Source organism: Pteropus alecto, unplaced genomic scaffold (genome assembly GCF_000325575.1).
Source record: "Pteropus alecto unplaced genomic scaffold, ASM32557v1 scaffold57, whole genome shotgun sequence".
NCBI classification, from domain to species: Eukaryota; Metazoa; Chordata; class Mammalia; order Chiroptera; family Pteropodidae; genus Pteropus; species Pteropus alecto.
The window spans coordinates 10,066,137-10,086,693 of NW_006442508.1; the positions used below are offsets into that span (position 1 = coordinate 10,066,137).

Here is a 20,557-nt window from a genome sequence, read left to right on the forward strand (position 1 = left end):
TTGGGAAGATGAAAAACATTCTGGATATGGATGGTAGTGACAGTCACAAAGACATAAATGTACTCAATGTCAATGAACTGCACATTTAAAAATTGTAAATTCGGTTATGTATATTTTATCACAATAAAAAACTTTTAAACCTACTAAACTTTTTTCTTTTTATAAAATTGGAGTAAAATATATGTGGAACATGATTCATTTTACTAATCATGAATGAATAAACAAAGTTATCATAAGAGAAATTAAAGAAAAACTAGTTTTAAAAGAGATATTTATATTGTAAGTTGTTATGAACATAATTCAAAACAAAATGACATTCTAACAGTGAATAAAAGTATTCTCAGTTTATAAATGTATCAATGCAGCATAGTACTCACTGGGTTAGAATACACTAATGTTCTCCCTCCCCACCTTCCTTCTTCTATTTTCTTTAATGAAAGAAAACAAAAAATGATGCCTCTTCAGGAAATAATATTATTTCTAGTTGCTTTTTCTGGGAGATGAAGTTAGTTTCTAACATTGGCCATTATAGTGAAAAAACTGAGATACATGACTCTACTACGGATATATATAGGCTGCAACTACAGCCTTTTTAAAGTATATAACAATATTAAACCTGGTACAGATGCATACTTTATTGATTATACATTCCATAAGGCGAAATAAATCTATTTTGAATCCATGCCAAAGTACTATATTTTATATGCTTTAGAACCAAAGGCATTACTTAATGCAAAGATACATATAAAAGAGTTTTAAAATTTACCTATAAAGAAAGCCCGAAGAAATAAGTAACACAAAGTGGCTTAGTCACAGAAGTGCTAAGTGCTCATTCTTTTGTAATCTTAAAAGAAATTAGTATCTGAATTGCTCAACTGCTCACTGGTAAACTGTGATGACAGTACTTCATCCACCTCTGGAACCAAAAGACATTCTTCAATCTACTTCTTTTTAACTATGACTTCTGACTTTGTATTTACTGCTCTCTCTGCCTAGACTAACCTCCCCAGACTCCACACCACATGTACACTGAAAGCCAAGCTCTTTTAAGACTGAGGCCAAGTATCTCTTCCATGAAGCTTTCACTGGCAAAAAAAGATCTAAGTATTTATCACACCAAATAATATTGTTTACCTTTCAATGTCTCTTAACGTCTGATCTTTCCCTCGGGACAAGGAATATGCCATATTCATCATCTCAGTAGGCATTTAAATAGTTTGCTGAAGTAAGTTTTTTCCCCTCAAAAATCAGATGTTTACAAATAGTTGCTAAATTGCATTCTTCAAAATGCCCTTCAGCATTCTAGATGAATGAATTAATCTGGATTCACTCTAGATTAATAGATATTTCCTCAGGCTTTAAAACTAGTCCTCTGCATATCTATGGAACACATTCATAATACTTCCTTTCAAGAAGTTAGAGCTAAAAGCTGGACTTTTAACTTGAAGGAACTCAGGTCAAAAAAAGAAGCAATGGGTTTTTCCTGCTTTCATTGCCTCTGTGATTCTGCAGCTTCTTTACTCTCTGGAAAGTATTAATAGGATTTTAATATAATCCATTATACAATCTAATCTAACAGCAAACTTGTATTATAAAAGCGGCAGCCGCCACACAATAACCTTTTGAGCACTTAGTACAGTATTTAACAAACTCAAGAAAGGCAAGTTAATTTTATTCCACAATATACATAAACTACAGTACTATAAACCCTAACCATTGCTACTACATGAAAATCACCACCATCGGTATTAAAATGATAAAAGTTTCACAGTGATACAAAGCCTGTCATAAAACTTATATAACATTGTGCTGTAGAATTTGGATTCTACAATATCTGGTAGCACATTTTTGGAAAGAAAATAAAATTTACCTTTTTAATATAAAGTCCTTAAATGATACATTCTGCATTTTTATTTCAAATTCAAGAATATTGTCTGAAGTGAGCAACAAACTAAAATCATATTTTTATAAATTAAATTATTTTTTAATCAATTAATTTACAACTTTGGAATGATTTATGAAATATGATAACTACCTTATCTGTCTGTCCTGAGTGAATGTAGTTACTGCAGCACTCTGGGTACTGTTTTGTGGCATACTAGACGGAATCTGGACCATGCTTCCAGCTGCCGGCTGAGAAATCACCATAGTGTTATACAGTGGGGCTGTAAGAGTGCTCTGTGTCTGACTAGGAAGAGATGTCTGTTGACTGTGCCCGCTCAGTACATTTTGTTGACTCTGCTAGAAAAGAGAATATTTTAATGATAGATTAACTGAAAAAATTTACATCAGGACGTATGTTTCTAAATCATTCTAACAATAGTTGACTTGACAGAAAGAGAAGTGGCAGGACATATTACTCTGGGAGAAATCTGACCACAAATTAATGACTTGTAGTAAATGAGAATGAATTAGCCTTTGATATATTGCTGGAAGGTATGCTATGACTTTAGAAAAGGAACATGATCTTAACAGGGATGATATAAAATATATATAAAGAATTTCCGTTAAATATCCAAAGTGAATGACCAACATTAGACATTTTTATATTATTTCATTTGAAGCTTTGGGATTTATCAAAGTCACAGATGTACACCAATTATCAAAATTTCCTGGAATACTGATTAAATCATCACTGCCTCAACAATTTATTCTTCACATATGGTAACATATTTCTTAATATCAGCCTCTTTTGCAAGTCAACTCTTTTAACATAAAGAAGTCGGTATTTTTTTTTTAATTACAAAATTTTTTAAATGTCAAAATATTGAAAGTATTTAACAATCAAATTTCAAAACTAACAATTTTGCACAATATTTTAATAATGATCACTCTCAATACTATGCTTTCTAATTAGTACTATTAAATTTTTAAATATGGTATTGTTCAAGATAGCACTTTATTTTTGTTTTAGCAATAGTATACATTTTGATCACTGAACACTTCATTGTACTCAATAACATTACCTGACTTGATGTACTTTGTAAAGTGTGCTGTTGTATCATATGCTGAGTTGTGCCAATGTGTCCAGTATTCATTCCACTTTGAATTTGGTTAGTTTGAACAACCTGGCCTTGCATATTTATAGGTGCAAGCTGCTGGATATTAGATGAATTTCCAGAAGAAAGTTGAACAGAACCAAAATTCAACCCAGGGGTTGACTGTTGTAAAAACATCTTTAAAAATAAAGATTACATTAAAATGAACTTTGTAGATTAAAAACAAAAAACAATGAGAGCATTAAAAAAAAGAGGCAAAAACAAGCTACAAACTGAAGTTTAAAAAGCAAGTAACAAGACTATTCACTCGAAATGAACAATTATTAATAAATAATTACTGATAAAACATACTTCATAATCATTCTTCCAGTCCCTTAACTGAATCATGTTTCCAATTGTTAAAAGAAGTGTTATAAATTTCAAAACCTTTACTTGTTTGAGCATTTTATGCATTGGGGATTATCGGTTATATCAATTAGCATTAGTGCTACTCAAAGGTCGTGGACTGGCAGCTCTACATCATTAATCATTATAATTTATGGCATTAGAAGTAGTTTTCATTTAAAGTTTCCCTTATCAAAGTCCTAGTCTCTTCTGACAAACATAACTTTAGAGTGGACTTGCTGGTTGACCAAATAAAACTATCAAATTATACCTACTGGTATTTTATTAAAATAACAATTGATAATTTATAAATTCTGTACCTACACATACTAAAAGTCTATGTAAAATAAAATTCTGATATCATGGATTTGAGCTGACTAAAAACTGAGCTGCTAAAAGATGGCTCTCATCTGGAGAAACAATGATGTTGATGGAAATACTCTTAGGAATGAATTATCTTTAAGTCTAAATGCAGTCATACTGAGTAGGTAACCGATGAGTATTTATTGAAACATATCTCTTACATCTTTCTTTTCATTAAGAATAGTCAATTTTCCTAAAATGTGAATGGCATGCTTTGTTTGAATCAAATATAGTAATAACTTACCTGCAGCCCTTGACCATGTACCATTTGAAGTTGTTCTTGAATTTTTCGTAATTCTTCTTGTTGCCGATGAATATTTGCCTCAATCATCCGTGTTCGTTGCTCCAACTGGTCTTTCAGATGCTGCATGGCTCCTAATTGAGCTGAAAACTGAAACTGAAGCACCATGTATGGGAAAAGTATAACATATTTTAGAAATACTTATTCCTCATAATTGTGCAATGTGAAAAGCAAGCAGTATATCATGAGCTAAGAATGTTATGTCAGTTAACAAGGTATTACCCTCTCAGCTAATTTATCCATCTTTGCTCAGCTTTGTGATACTGGAGCTGGGCTCTATAAATATTTCTTTTGCCGGTTGGCACAAATTTAGTCATGTTAGTTGATGGTGATGGAGGGATAATGCAAAGGAGGTGCTTATCCTCTGGTTCTAACACTTTCCCTTCTTGCTCTTATGCCAGTAGGTAGCCTTCTAGTGAGTCTCATCAGCATCCCAGCAGATGGTTTTCTAGCAAGTCTCACTAGCTTCTGAATGGCAGCTCCTCAGCAAATTTTCCTGGTACTCCAGCAGGTGACTTCCTGTTCTCCAGCCCTAGTCTATGGCAGCTCAGTGAACTGCTCTAACCATCTGGTTGGGACAGCCACATCTGCCCCAGTGGGATCTGAATCTCAGCCTGGCCTGGAGTTTAAGAAGGTCACAGGAATCTTCCAAGTTGCTCCTTCCTTGGGTACTCTCGCTTCCACTACAGTTAGGGCTGCTCTCTGCATCTGTTATCCCCATAGCCTTTAGAACTTTGTACTTAATCCCTGTTGCCAGTCAATCATTTTTACATTATTTCTGTTCAATTTTCTAGTATGGCTCTGACTTCTTACTGGATCTTGCCTGATTACAAGTACACACTGGCATTAAAAGACCCGTGGCTCTACCACTTACTAGAACAAGTTACTAACTTCATTTCTACCCTTTAACAACTAACTGGAAAAGTAGCAGGCACCTAGAGCTATTCCTATCAAATTTTGACATTTGAATGCCTTCTTTACGCACATCGTTAGACAGTTACAAAAACCTGAGAAATAACACACCATGTTATTTTTCTTGCATTTCAACTGGAACTGTTCTTAGACAAGTACAAAACATAGGCTTTTAAAGACAAAGCAATTATAAATGAATGAATACATGTGAGAATGAAAACAAAGTTATTCTACTTCCAGGGTTTTCAATTTTATTTATTTCTCTGTGTTTTACCTGAGTCATAAGTAGCTTCTATTTACTTCTGCTTGAAATTTAGCCACATCTAGGGATTCATCACTTAAGTCTATACAGACTCTTTTAATTATTTCCATGAATATTCAGTATAGGACACAGTACAAGAGCAGGAGTAATTTCACTTTATTGAAAATCTGTCTTAGTATTAAAATAGTCTCCTAGGGTAAATTGCATCTACAAGTGAACTAGTCATGTCACCCAAAAGCTTTTTTACTCTATTTCAGAAGTTTGTACTGAGAATACTGAATATTACTTTTTAAAGTATACAACTAACTTCTGAAGTTGATAATCACCAGACCATATCATATATCAGATGTGAGAAAATATTATAAATTTGATACCTCAACTCCCTCATGCCTTTATTTTTAGATATTATTCAAAATGTTACATTTATATCATACAAATATTTTATCCAAACTAAAATAAACCTTTGGATGATTACACTGTCACCAATTTGTACTTCTATTAAGTACAAATTAAAAAGCAGAAAAAAACAAAAGGCAGAATAACAAGAAACAGAACTAAGGCAATATGTTTGGCTTTATCACTAAATGAAATATGAGATTTGAATAATTATTACCACTTTTGACATAACAGATATTATTTATTTCATGAAAATATACTTTTAAATGTTAATCTAGAGATTAATGAATAATATTAAAAGTATGTCTAAATATTCATATAAAAATCCTGTTAACTTTCAGAATAAAAAGGATCTGAGAACTCAATAATAAAGAGTTACAACTGCATATAATATGTAATAACACAGTGAACTATTATAAAACTTTACATAAGCATGTGTTGCTAGAAGTCAAAATTATCACATTTAGGAAATTAATTGCATTGTCAATATATTTGTACAAGTATCACAGGTATAATTTAAAAAATAACCATATAAGACAAAAGTATTTTTAGAAAATATATTGTTTTTACCTACTGTTAACTATTATTATTTGAAATTAAGATACTGTTAGGGCAAGGTATATTTAATAACAAAACAGTAAAAAAATTCTAGATTATTTTTATAACTGCTCAGTAGTATTTTTACTGTTTGAGGCACTCAATGAGTGCGAAGTCATAAATTATAAGTTGGGAAGTTATAATCAAAAGTAACTTGGTGTCACTTCTGTAATACTTCTCTGAACCCTGTCTCACTAATTTCTATATTTTGGCCTTTAGGACTTAGCTCAAGTAAAAATTCTTCCAGAAAGTTTTCCTTCACTTCCTCAGGCTGTATTAAGTGTCCATATAATGTGTGCACCTATCAGCTTATATACCTTTGAGCATAGACTATATATTGTATTGTAGTTGTCACTGTAATAAAGCCTTTTAATATATTATATTTGTATTGCCAGCACCTGCAATATCTGATACAAAGAACTCAATAAATGTGCTATATAAGAACAAATAAATACATGAATAAAATTACTTGATTCATCTAATATCCATAGGAAGAACAAAATGAACAGCTACATTTCATCTTCAATATCTTTCTGTCTATAGTGTTTCTCAATGGCGATGTTATAGCAAATTAAGCAGTGATTCTTTGTTGTGCAAAACTCATGCATTCTGAAAGACAATTAGCATCCCTGGCCCTTGCCTATTAAACTAAGGGCCAGTGGTACTCCAAAAACAATGACAATCAAAAATATCCCCAGATATTCTAAATGTGCATAGCTGAAATTCACCGTATCTATAAAAATACTTTAAAAAAAAATTCTATATTAGCTTAAAAACAATTTATCATTTCAAAATACTCAACTGAAACAAACAAACAAAAATACCTGGGACATGCCTTGTGGAACTGGTAAATTTGTGGCTTGAGACATCACTGGTTGTGTTAATGACTGACCAACAGACTGGGAATTTATCGACTAGAAGCAAAACAAAAAACAACACTGGAGTGACGATCATTTTCATGTAGGAGTACTTCCATCAGAAATAGTACCACGGTATCTTTGTAACTGAATTATAACTTGCCTCATCCTTTTTCAGTTGAGTATAGGCATTGTCCCCCTCTACAATGAAAACATTTGTTCCATATTTATGTTTCTTTATTCCAAGGCATTTGCCACATTACCCTGCATGGGCTCTCAATAAAAGTTGATTGAACTTAACTCAAAGTCATTGGTATTAAAATTTAGATATGGAATGGCTCTAAATTATCGGCTTTCCATAACTGAAAAAAAACCTAACATTTTATTTGAAAATTAAAAGAATTGATATATTTGACAACTATATAACAACGACAAAAATATCTCAAGTGTTGTATATCAACGACTATTTTGATCTTTACAGAAGAGATAATGAATCAATGAATTTCTGAAAATTCAGATGACTTTTTTCCCTTTTAATAAATCTTTAATTCAGAAGAATACTAATTAAAGAGGTTACCTGACTACTGAATGACGATCTCCTTTGTGCCATCTTTTCATGACCTGGTAAATGCTGTCTGGGAGGAGTGCTAGTATCCGTTGGGATCTTTGTTGGTGTTGCTGAGATTAGTCAACAAAAAACAACAGCATCACTTTGTAAGGTTTTCAAAGATGAATCTCAAAATGCATTTCGGTGCATAAAAATAAGGTCCTTGAGTTTTTTCTAAATTATTCTATAAAAGTGAAGTCTACAACAATAAATTGATTCATTTTAATTCCTTTTTTTTTTTTTAAGGACAAAGTATTTGAAATAGGAAAACGTTAAATATAAAAATGGTTTCAACTCGTACAACTCAATAGTAAAATACCTAATAACTCAATTAAAAAATGGCATAAGGACATAAATAGACATCTCTCTGAAGAAGACATACAAACGGCCAACTGGTATATGAAAAAATACTCAGTGTCACAAATCATCAGGGAAATGCAAATCAAAACCACAATGAGATACCATCTCATACCTGTCAGGATGGCGATAACCCAAAAGACAAAAGACAAGTGTTGGCAAGAGATGTGGAGAAAATGGAACTCTTGCGCACTGTTAGTAGGGGTACAAAATGGGGAAGCCACTGTGGAACAAGTGTGGAGATTTCACAAAAAAATTAAAAACAGAACTACCATATATGATTCAGCAATCCCACTTCTGAGTATCTATCCAAAAGAACTGAAATTAGGATCTTGAAGATATTAACACTCCTATGTTCAATGCAGCACTATTCACAATAGCCAAGATTTGAAACAACCTAAATGCCCACTGACAGATAAATGAATAAACAACATGTGGTATATACATATAGCAAAATACTATTCAACTTTTAAAAAGGAAATTCTGTAATATGTGAAAATGTGGAAGAATCATGAAGATATTAAGCTAAGTGATATAAGCCAATGACAGACAGACAATGCATGACTCCATTATACGATATATCTAAAATAGTCAAATTCATTGAATCAAAGAGTAGCCTGGTGATTGCCAAGGGCTGGGCAGGGGAGAAAGTGGAGAGTCATTAATCAATAGGCGTAAAGTTACCATTAAGCACAGTGAATAAACTCTAGACATCTGCAGTACAACACTGTACCTATAGTCAATTATAACATATAATACACTTAAAAACCTAAAGAGGGTAGATCTCATTTTAAATGTTCTTACCAGAATAAAATAATTTTTAAAAAATGAAAGAGAGATAATAGGGGAAATTTTTTCTCTGAGATTTCAGAAATTCCATATTTAACCTCTTTGATGTTTTACCCACAATGCTGAGTACTTTACAACCCCTCTTCTCATTATTATACTTTTAATAGTTACTCTTAAAAAAAGGTTACTAATTCAATGACAATTATGCAAGTCTTCATAAAGACAAGACACTTAGAACTTTCAAAAAACAAACTTAAAAAATTATTTACTGGCTCTACCAGTAAAAAAAAAAAAAAAAAAAAAAACAGAAAAGTGGTTTTGCTTTTTTGATTTCTTCCTGAGAGATAATTAAAAACAACTTAATAATACCAACATTACTACCTACATATTTTATAGGCTACTTCGTAAACTTAATTCCTCGCTAAATGTGAGCAATGTGCCTCTTACTGGAAAGGCTAATATACTTCAGAAATGTTAAAACTTATTTTAAAGTAGCATTTGATGAAAAATACTGATACCAGTAACACAGACAATTTAGAAACATTCTTTTTAAAGGAAGTCTGCTTTCAAGCTAGAGTACTCACAGGAAGGGTCTGAGACTGCTGTGTGAGATGATTTTCTTGAACTCCGGGAAGAAGCAGAAGGGGTTGGGCTGTGATCGAACCTTTCCAATGCTTCCTTGAGACTGACTGTGTTTATACGATTATCAGACCCAGAATCTTGGCTCTAAGGAGAAAGAGAAAAATAAATGTTTTCTTATGGTTCAGTTCAGAGATCCCAAATTATCAATATTGCTTGCTGCCAAATCAGTTTTCACCCATAACAAAGCAATGATATCTACGTATATGTTAGGTAAAGGAATTAATCTTTTATAGCCAGAAAGTTTTGGGTTCATTCTTGATTTAAAAAAACAGATGCAAAAGAATTAAAGTGGACTATTACCATAGATCATACACAAAAATTAACTCAAAATGGATTAAAGACCTAAACACAGAACTAAAACTATAAAACTTTTAGAAGGGGAAAAGCCTTCTGACATTAGACTGGACAATGATTTCTTGGATATGACATTAGCACAAGCAACAAAAGTGCATCAGAGGACAGTATAACAGAGTGGAAAGGCAACCCACAGCACGAGACAAAATATGTGTGAATCATATATCTGATAAGAAATTAAACTCAGAATATATAAAGAACTTCTACAATTCAGAAACAAAAACAATCCATTTAAAAAACCAGCAAAGGTCTTGCAAAGAAGATATACAAATGGTCAATAAACACATGAAAAAATGCTCAATATCAACAATCACAGGGAAATGCAAATCAAAATCACAGTGAGATACTCGTTCCATCAGAATGGCTATTATCAAAAAAAAAAAGAAAGAAAACAACTGAAAAAGACCAGTGTTGGAAAGGATTGCAGAAATTAAAACTCTTGTGCACTGTTGGTAGAAATGTAAACTAATACAGCTACTATGGAATATCATGGTACCTTAAAAAATTAAAAAAAGAATATGATATGATCCAGCAATTCCATTTCTGGGTTTATGCTAAAAAAAAAATGAAAGCAGGGACTCAGATGTTTGTACACCCATGTTCAAAGCAGCATTATTCAAAATAGCCAAAAGATGGATGCAACCCAAGTGTCCATCGACGGATGAATGGATAAACAGAACATGGCGCATACACACAATGGGCTACAACATGGATGAACCTTGAGGGCATTATGTCAAGTGAAACAAGTCAGTCACAAGAAGACAAATACTGTATGACTTCACTTACATAAGGTACCTATAGGAGTCAAATTAATATAGTCAGAAAGTAGACTGGTGGCTACCAGGGGTTTGAGGATGGAGGGAATGGGGAGTTACTGTTTAATGGGTATGGGTATGAAGTTTCGGTTTGAGAAGACGAAAAAGTTTTGGTGGTGGATGATGGTGATGGCTAAACAACAGTGTAAATGTACTTAATGCCATTGAACAGTACATTTGAAATTGGTTAAAATGGTAAGTTTTGTTATGTACATTTTAGTATATTAAAACAAAAAAGAAAGTGAAAAAAAAAAGAAACAGAATAAAGACGACTTTCTAGACAAGGTACTGTAAAGCATCTCTGGAACTCAGCATCTGACTGCTCAAAATCTTCCTCTTCACTCCAATGGATAAGGGAACTTTGTCCATTGAAATTTACTACAGAATTTCAATATTCGTATGGATGATTCATCCGTTAGCCTGTCCTGGCCTCTCAGCTTTCTAGGAATTCTTCATCTCCAATAACTTTTTCCTCTATTCCATCTCATTCAATCTCTATGCCTTGTCACTACCAGTTACTGTAGCATCTCTAAAATCACAAATTAAAACTCCACTTTAAAGTATACTTTCCTAGTCTATCTTTCCAGCTCATCTGTTCAATGTGGGTTTTTGTTTTTTTTTTTTTGGAAACGATTATAGTCAACCTAAAATGATCACCAACCTAAAATAGACATTCAATATTAGGAAGAAACTTTACATTTTTCCAGTGGATTCACAAGCCTACTCTTCACAATTATTCCATATCTTTTCCATTGTTCTTAAACCTCTGTCTCCCTCTCTCTCAAGTGATAGCCTTGCCTTATACAGATGAGAATACCTGCCACTACCAAATATACAACTTTACCTGCTAATATACCAGACATATTAATACACTCATCTTCTCATTCCTCCTCATTATAATAGAAGAAAGTGCCAAATACAGGGCATATCAAAGGCATTCCACATATAGCAATGAATAAGAAACATGTCTCTGTTCTTATTCCAAGCATTCTACTGGAAGGGGGAACATATGTGTATACATAGATATACACATATACATAAACAATATGATTTCAAAGTTACTCATACCATAAAGGGGGAAAAAAGGCGATATGACACAATGCCTTATCTCCTGCATTCTAAGTGCTCTTCACATCCTCTGTTTTGTCTCCATCTCCCACTGGTCCCAGCTTCAGAAACCCTTCTGCCTGCTTTCAGTATCCATAATCAGCAAAATTTTCCATAGTCTTAACCTCATCTTAAACATTCCTTCACTGGCTTGCTCTAGATCTTAGATCTAAAACTTAGATCTCCCCAGAGAATGAAACTTTCCTTGTCAGTCTCCTAAGTGGTGGCTGTTTTCTCTCTCTCAACCCTCACACATCAGTCCTGGAGGTAGAACAGAAGTCCTCCTACTGTTCTACACAGAAAACTTTTCCTTCCCCTTTCTCCAAAACTCAAAGCTTTGGATCTCACATTACCACAACGCACTCACTATCTTTCATTGTTGCAGTCATCTGCTGACCTTGTAGTCACTCTTCCTCACTAAGTACCTGAATTAAAATTCAGCTCTTGGCTCAGTATCATCCTCACTAATCTTAACTCCAAAGTTATCAATATTCACATACTCAACACCACGACTTCTCTCTTCCCTGATGCACTCCCCCGTAAAGATTTTGACTTGTATCTGTCTTTGGTCACTCTGTCATACCTTAGACTCTGTCATTAGCAATAACAATAAACCATCCATAATTTCAATTTCAAACATCCTACTTATTGACCACCATTTCCCCTATTTCCTATATGTTCTCTTTAGTATCCCAACTCCAATAATACTTCGGTGGAACCTAAAATACACTGATTTTACCACATATTCACAACCACTCTTTATATGTCTTCTCTCCCCTATTTATCCACGCCCCTGAATGCATCATCAACTCCTTTCACCACATTCTCTTGGAAAAATCCCAATACTGGTGAAACTCAATTTTAACCTAGTCTACATCTGTTCCTGCACAGCTGAACATAGCTATAGAAACACAACATGGTGACTGTTCTCTAAATTAACAACCAGGAACTTCAAGTGGGCTCTTAATCTTGCCTGCCAGAAGAACTAAAATTTTCTTGTCCATTCACTACTCTCCCAGACAGCCACTTAACACTTTCTCTTCTGTTCTCAAACCTCCAACAACTCTTCTAACCTCATTCTTAGCTGGTGACTCTGCATCCTATTTCACTGAAAAGAGTTCTGCTACAAGCTCCCGGTACTCTATCAACTTACGTATCTGCCTCTGTACTTGTATTCTACCTTTCTTCATGTGACTATAGATCAGGGATCAGCACGCTTTCTCTGTAAGCGTAAATGAGTCAGTATTTAAGGCTTGGTGGGCCATACAGTCTCTATCACAACTATTCAACTCTGCTGTTGTAGCACAAAAGCAGCCATAGGCAAATATAAACAATTGAGTATGGCTATAGAATTTGCTTATATAACTTTCATGTGTCACAAAACATTTTCTTTTGATTTTTTTTTAATCACTTAAAAACATGTATAAAAACATACCTGTAGTTTGTGAGTGTTTCAAAACTTGGCAGAAGGCCATATCTAGCCTTTAGATCATTATTTGACAAGCCCTTCTATAGCTGAACAGTGAAGTCCAAACTGTTTGTTCACTTATGGACTAGATCCCACCTTCCCTCATCTACTCAAAAACGTTGCTTTAGCATTTCCACCTCAGTGTCTCTTATCACCAATTTTCCTCTCTCCATCAGAACATTCTCATCAGTATTCAAATATGATATTTATCCCACCTAAAAAGCTAAAACTTCTTTAAAGCCCACTTCTTCCTACTACTGCCCCATTTCTTTCTTTTTGTAGTAAAACCCCTCCCTACTCACTGTATGTAATTTCCCTTGTCCCAGAAAATTCTCTTTTAAACTCACTCTCATGAGGCTTTCACCCGTATTACTAGTCCAGCCAATCTCTTCTTACTGATCAATGAAAATATATTGTACACTCAATACTCAATTCTCAGTGCTCATCTAATTTAACCAAAGCTGAATCTGACAAAGCTGACTGTTTACTTGTCACTGACACACTTTCTTTTCTTGGCAGAATTCTAGGACAACTTAGTTTTACTGGTTTCATTCCTACCTCACTGGCTATTTTCCACTGGTCTCCTCTGTGACTGGTTCTTCCTTGTCTCCCTCACCTCTTAATGTTGGAGAGCTCCAGTGCTTAGTCTCTGGTCATCAACTCTCTCTACACCCTTTCCCTTGGTGATCACACTCAGAATCATGACTTTAGAACCCACCAGACATCGAAGTTTCTTAAAAATATATCTCAAACAGACCTCCTTCCCTAAACTCCATGGTGGATCATGGTGGCAAAAGCAAACATGGTCAGAAAGCAGACATAGTTGGAGTATATTTTGGAAGTAGGGCTAGGTAAATTTACTAAGATTGGACACTAGCATTAGGGAAAAAAGAGAAGCAAGGGGCAACAATCTCTATGTATTACTTCGGTTTCTATAACGGCCCTCATTTCAAGGAACTCTAGGTTTAGGCACTTTTCTCAGAAAATTTATTTTACTAAAACATACTGGAACTTCTTCCTCTATATATACAAAGCCTCACTGGAAAAACTTTCACGTGACATCCTTGAGAGTAGAGAACTTGTCTGTGTTATTCATTGCTATACTCTCAGCATCTAGAGCCATGTCCAGTACTTCCGGGCACATAGAAGGTACTTAATAAGGTTTACTGAATGACTGAAAGTGACCCCCCATAATGTTCCCTGGCATGCTGTCTATTTAACTCACTTTTTATACAGATATTTGACTCTTTTCATTCCACTTATTTTCTGCAGGTCAAAAATATCTGTGGTAGGCCACTTCTGATATGTCTCATGATGATTCCCACCTTTTAGTATTCACTCCCTTGTATACTCCCTTCCCTTGAGTGGAGGCTGGACTTAGTGATTTCTTCTAGTGCACAGAATAGATAAAAGTGACGCAATATCACTTCTGTAATTAGGTTACATAAGACTCCAAGTTTCATCTCGCTGGTTTTTCTCTCCTTGGATCTTCTTTCATACTTGCTTTGATGGAAAGAGCCATCTGAAAAGGAACTGAGGGTAGCCTCTGGCCATCAGCCAGTAAGGAATCAAAGCCCTCAGTCCAACTACCCATGAGGAACCAATCCTTCCAACAACCAAAATGAGCTTGGAAACAGATTCTGCCCCAGCTGAACCTTGACATGACTGTGGCCCCCACTGACACCCTGATTACAGCCTTGTAAAAGACCATGGGCTGACACCTTGATTGCAGCTTCATGACCAATTCTAAACCAGAAGTCTCAACTAAACTGTGCCTAGATTCTTAATCACAGAAACTATGAAATAATGAATATTATATTACATCATTATGTTTTGTTACACAGCCATAGTAACTAGTATACTACATTTCTATATGATATAATGAAAAGAAGAAAAACCAGAGTTCAAATTCTGACTATAAGTTCCCATCCACGTGTCTTGAGGGAAGGCTCCCCCGCACCTCCTTAAAGCCTATTTCAATATTTTCAAAGTGGGGATATTACCTACCAGATAAGGATGTATGAGGAATAAATGGCTTTTAAATTAATATAAAAAACCTACCCAGAGTCTAGTACATTGTAGGTAATTAATGGTAGCTTAAATCTGAGATCATACATGTCTCTCACTCAATTATCAAATAGCAGACCCTACAAATCTTTTTCAGAAGCAGATGAGGCTTTAACATATCAAATTTAAAATAAAAATAAACAGTAAATTTATAACCCTGTCATAAGTGAGAAAACAAAATATTTCAAAAATAATTTTCTTATACGTTATTGAATCTTGTCTTTCATTGGGAAGAAATAAAATTTTTTAAAAACTATAAGATACATACTTTGTCAGCAGCTATCTCAGGAAGAGACTCTTCAATGCCAAGTTCCCGCCGTCTTTCAGCCCTAACTTCTGCATAACTACAAATGAAAAAAAAAATTTAGTGTTTGGTTGTTCACTTAAAATACTGCAGAGGTGCATGCATTCAGTTTTGCTATGTATCTTACTTGTTCATTCCATACTTATTTTCCATACACTACACAAACCTACAGCAAATGTACAGTATACTATCTTAATAGTATAATATCTCAAATTGCATTTGTTTAGGTATCTAATGTAAATGTTCTGTACCCGCACAGTTCTTGAAAGAGAAATTAAATAAAGAGTATGCTTATCTACTCCAGTTTTCCTTTTATATGACTTTACTTTGGTAGATAAAAGACAGTTACAACTTCTGCTCTAAACCATGAAGTTTATGTGAGAATTAAGTATCTATATATCTGTATTATCTTTCTATATAATGTAAGCAACTTAATAATATATTGAAACTATGTATCAAAGGGGGTGATCACTTTGTAGTTCATTAACAAGTCATGCATAAAAATTTCACTGTCATATCATTATGGATGATTCTATAGTTCAAAAATTCTGTAAATGAATTTACCTTACTACAGTGTGAGTACAAACAATAAACTCTGGCCTTGAATTCCACTGATGATAAGTAATATAATAATGAGTCTGAAGCCAAATCCACTGTTGTCCTTTGGTCAGGAACCTATAATAACATGATTTGCCTTTCCCATATTGCATTACTAAAAAGAAAAGAGAAAAATAGTTTTGATTCATTATTAGTTATGAACCTTTTTTAACCAAAGCTATCATTTTATCTATATATACAATTCTTCTTCTGCCTTTTGAATAACATATATACCAATTATAAGAAAATGTCATTCTGTAGAGATAGTTTAAGGTCCCAAGCAATTAACTTATCCTTCCACAGTGCCCTACTTATAGCCAATTACTGCTGATCTTACATATTTTTCATACACAATCAATTTCTAAATACTAAAGAATAAAGTATTCACATACTGACTTCTTCCTTCTAAGATATACTGAGAGTGAGAGTAATAAGTAATCACACTGGCAGGTACAGCATCTCTGAAGCATTTAATTCTAAACCTGGACTAACCAAAATCAGAATACTCAATTGTCTGAAGTAACGGTTAAGTGCAGAACTTCCCAATACATTCCTATCATTTGGAGTGAATAATGTTTTCTTTTGTGCTGAAATGACTTTACTCTAAAAATTTTCCATATAGCTGATGGTATTATATAACATCCTTAATTTTCCTATAGAGAGGTTTATTAGACCAACCTAAGACATCATAAAAATATCTTAAATAGCTAATTAAGTTTTAGAGGATACACAAGAGGGTAGGGTAGGATTTTGGGAGGAGGAGAAGGAAAGCAAATAACGCCTATCATTAAAACAAACCTGTAAGACAAGGAATGAATAGCCTGTGGTGAAGGGGTAGGTGTAGACCCTAATCCTATTGCTGCCAAGCAGTTATGGGATTGTGGGTAAATTACTTAGTCTTGCTATGTCTCAGTTTACTCATGGAGTTGATAGCATCTACTTTCTAGAACTGTGGTGATTAATAAAGGCAGGTAACATTAAGTACTCACTATGAGCTTTGTAACAGATTCTTTAAGTGTATACCTATCTCCTGGGCTGACTTACATGCTTGTTAAGTCAAAATTTATAAAGTAGTATTCTAACATTTTGATATACTATTACAATTTTCAAAGGAATCGACTTCTCTTACTCCAGATGTAGAGTTTATACACTTCAGAACAAGGTTTATTAGATGTCATATTATAAAGCTGTACTTACTATTAGACTAAAATATGTAAAATAGGAACAAGTTTAATTTAAACTTGGTCTATGATTCCTACTGGATTGGTTAAACATATAAAGTAAAATTTTCCAGTATATTTAAAAAAAAAAAAAGTTCTAAGTCTGTATTTTACCACCTTCTATTAATGTAATAGCTATTTACATGATTAAAAACAGTTATTATCACCAGAAAGATTAAAGTCTACTTACAGTGCTCATGACATTTTGCCAAATTTTCTAGGTCATCCACATGATAGTAATCATAGCCTGATGTTCCCAGAACTTCAAATGGCAAATATCCTATTATGGGTGGTGCCCTAAATTACATTTAAAACAATCAATATTACAACTTTATCCATAATAAGAAATACTCCAACTAAAAATTAATTAAGGGGAATCTTTATATTTTGAAAATAATGTATTTGATCTTCCTGATTAGAAAAAGTTTGTCCTTGAAATCTATTAATTTAAACAATTATATGACTACATCTTTTTATGAAATTTAAAAATGGAGTTACCTGTGATCTAGAAATAGAAATTTCCATTCTAAACTATGTCTAGATGTAAACTCTTCATTGGGTTCTTCAACAGTGCACATTTCCTACAAATAAATTAATAATTAAAATTTAGAAATACTTTAGAAGAATCCCAAATATTGTTAACCATAAAATAATTATTAGTAAGTTTCCCTAAGCACTTTTTAATGCATTTTAATTTTCTAGTACTAAAGAATGTGGCAGTAAATAAAGGTAGGCTTCAAGGGAACTACTTCTTACTCTGCACATTACTCCATTTGCTCATATGCCTACAAACCCTAACACTAAATTAAGAGCTCTCTCCTGAATTACAGTTCTGTATTTCTAACTGTTTGGATGTCCCCACACACCACAAACTCAGTATGTCCTAAAATGAACTAACTGCCTTATTCCTCAGACCAGTTAAAACAATTTCCTAACTCATTAGGAAGCATACCTATGTTGTGCCATTAGTCTGGAAATCTGACATTCACTATACCCTTTGGTTTTCACCTTTCACCACCTATATGACCACTAGGCCACACCTAAGTCCTTTCAATTTCACCTTTTAAGTTTAAAAAATCTATTTGCTCCCATCTATCTTAGTGTCTTAGTTTAGACTCTACCCTGGCCATCACTGGCTCACATTACTGCCACAACATCTCCCCAAACAAGTCTCCCTCTCTCTTCAACCCATATTCTATTCTGGCCATAGTAGTCTAACACTCAAATATAATTATATAACTTCCCTGCTTAAAAACCTTAATGGTTCCTCATTCTGTTAGGATAAATTTTAAACTCTTCAGCATGGGAAAAAAAAAAAAACAAACCATATTTCACTTTTGACCTCTGTTTACTTTTCTAATGTCATCTCCCACCATCCTCACTCCCTCCACACACAGTAATTCCAGACTCCAGTCATACTCAACATTGCATTCCAACCCGCCTGTGTTCTTGAACAACCTTCTGTAGCACAATGCAGTGGTTAAGAGTTTGGGTTTTGAAAGGAAAGAGATTAGAATCAATCCCAGTTCTACTATTTAACAGCTTTGACTTTTGACAAGTAACTTCCCTAAGCCTCAGGTTCCTTATATATAAAATGGGGATCACACTAGCATCTACCTTACAGGGTTGTTACAAGAATTAAATGAGATAATGCACATAAAATACACAACATTTAATAAGCACTTAATGTTAGCCACTGCTACTATTTCCTAAGATCAAAACAAGCAGAGCAAGACTGATTTAAGATCTAACCACTAATTCAGTTCTTTGTTCTATAATATGGTGATTCCCTAAATTGAAAATCTTAGCTTGGCTTACTTCCAGCCACTTTATCCTCATGGTTGAACTATTTCAATTTCCTACTTCCCTACTAATCATCTGCTTGTTGGGAAAGAAAATAAAAATTATTTAATTAAAATTTTAAATTGAAAAGGTAAATTATATGCAGTAAAAATCCACTTGCATATTTCAAGAGAAAATTTCAAAAACAATCTTTAAAATTATCTAAATTTTTGGCCTTTCTCCTTTAGATTGTGAACTATATAAAAAAAAAAGCATCCTAAAATTATGCACAAAAGGAGGGCACTGGTGAACTGCAAAAGAGATATATTTAAAAATTAATTATATAATTTAATGAGTGCCTTGATAACTTATTATTTGTTCCAAAAATAACATATGCTTTCACTTATATGTGGAACCTAATGAACAAAATAAACAACATATAAATAGACTCATAGATACAGAGAACAAACTCATGACTGCCAGATGGGAGGGGTGTTGGGGGGGTTGGGTGGAAAAGGTGAAGGGATTAAGAAGTACAAATTGGTAGTTAAAAAACAGTCATGAGGATGTGAAGTACAGCATAGGAAATACACTCAATAATATTGTAATAGATCGACAACGAAAATAGCGTAGATGATAGAGGCTCTGTTTATCTCCCTGGCGACCAAATCAAAGTAGTGACAATAATAAGGAGCAGCAATGAGGAAAAACCGCCTGGGATCTAGATGAACAAGCCATACAACTAGGGAAAAGTTCAGGATATCACCCTGCAATGGCAGAAGGTAGAACGGGGTAAGAACATGGGGCTGCCCAGTCCTGAGCAGCCAAGTGAGACAGAGGCTGTGGTAGCAGCAGCTGCAGTGGCAGAAGCCTCTTAAAGGGGCCACGGCCACAAGCAGATTTTTGCAGTGACAAACCTGCTCACTCTGAGAGCCAATGCCGATTAGGTTGCACACAGGAGGCACCAGGGACTTACATGGAGACATTGTTGGAGTGAGGGCTAAGGCGAGACTTGCTCTGTACAAAAGTACCCAGTATCCCTGTTGAGCCCTCCTCCGCGCCCAGTGCCAGACACAGCGCCACCACAGCTGGGATGTCATCAAACTGGATAACAGAGGTCACTCCGCCCAGGATTCCCTGAAACCCCGTCTCCCTCAACTCAGGGTCCCACCCAAGCAAGGTATATCCTGAGCGAGTCAGGTGCTCCTTGCTGAGCAGCGCCTAGACTCACACTGGAGGTAGCTGGCCTCGGTTTCTGGTGTGGCCTTTTGAGGCAACTATAAGCATAGCGTCTGTGGATTGCTTGCTGAATCTTAATAGGTGGCCCCGGAGGGGCAGAGGCTTGGGCTAAATTTGGCCTGCAGCTGAACCCTTCTC

The 20,557-nt window shown here is 34.4% G+C and overlaps 1 protein-coding gene across 8 annotated transcripts in view; it reads right to left on the bottom strand.

Annotated features, from left to right (window-relative positions):
- CLOCK (clock circadian regulator) overlaps positions 1–20,557 on the bottom strand; it is a 105,177-nt gene that overhangs the window by 9,714 nt on the left and 74,906 nt on the right. For 7 of the 8 annotated variants that reach the window (XM_015597565.2, XM_025040271.1, XM_006922512.3 and 4 more), the window contains 10 exons: positions 17,897–17,979; positions 17,589–17,695; positions 16,146–16,293; positions 15,546–15,621; positions 9,409–9,550; positions 7,649–7,749; positions 7,039–7,128; positions 3,991–4,143; positions 2,967–3,176; positions 2,036–2,241 (listed from right to left, as the gene is read on the bottom strand). In XM_015597565.2, coding sequence (XP_015453051.1) covers positions 2,036–2,241; positions 2,967–3,176; positions 3,991–4,143; positions 7,039–7,128; positions 7,649–7,749; positions 9,409–9,550; positions 15,546–15,621; positions 16,146–16,293; positions 17,589–17,695; positions 17,897–17,979 — 1,316 coding nt within the window. The remainder of the gene's footprint in view (positions 1–2,035; positions 2,242–2,966; positions 3,177–3,990; positions 4,144–7,038; positions 7,129–7,648; positions 7,750–9,408; positions 9,551–15,545; positions 15,622–16,145; positions 16,294–17,588; positions 17,696–17,896; positions 17,980–20,557) is intronic. The other variant, XM_015597566.2, reaches the window with a different exon arrangement.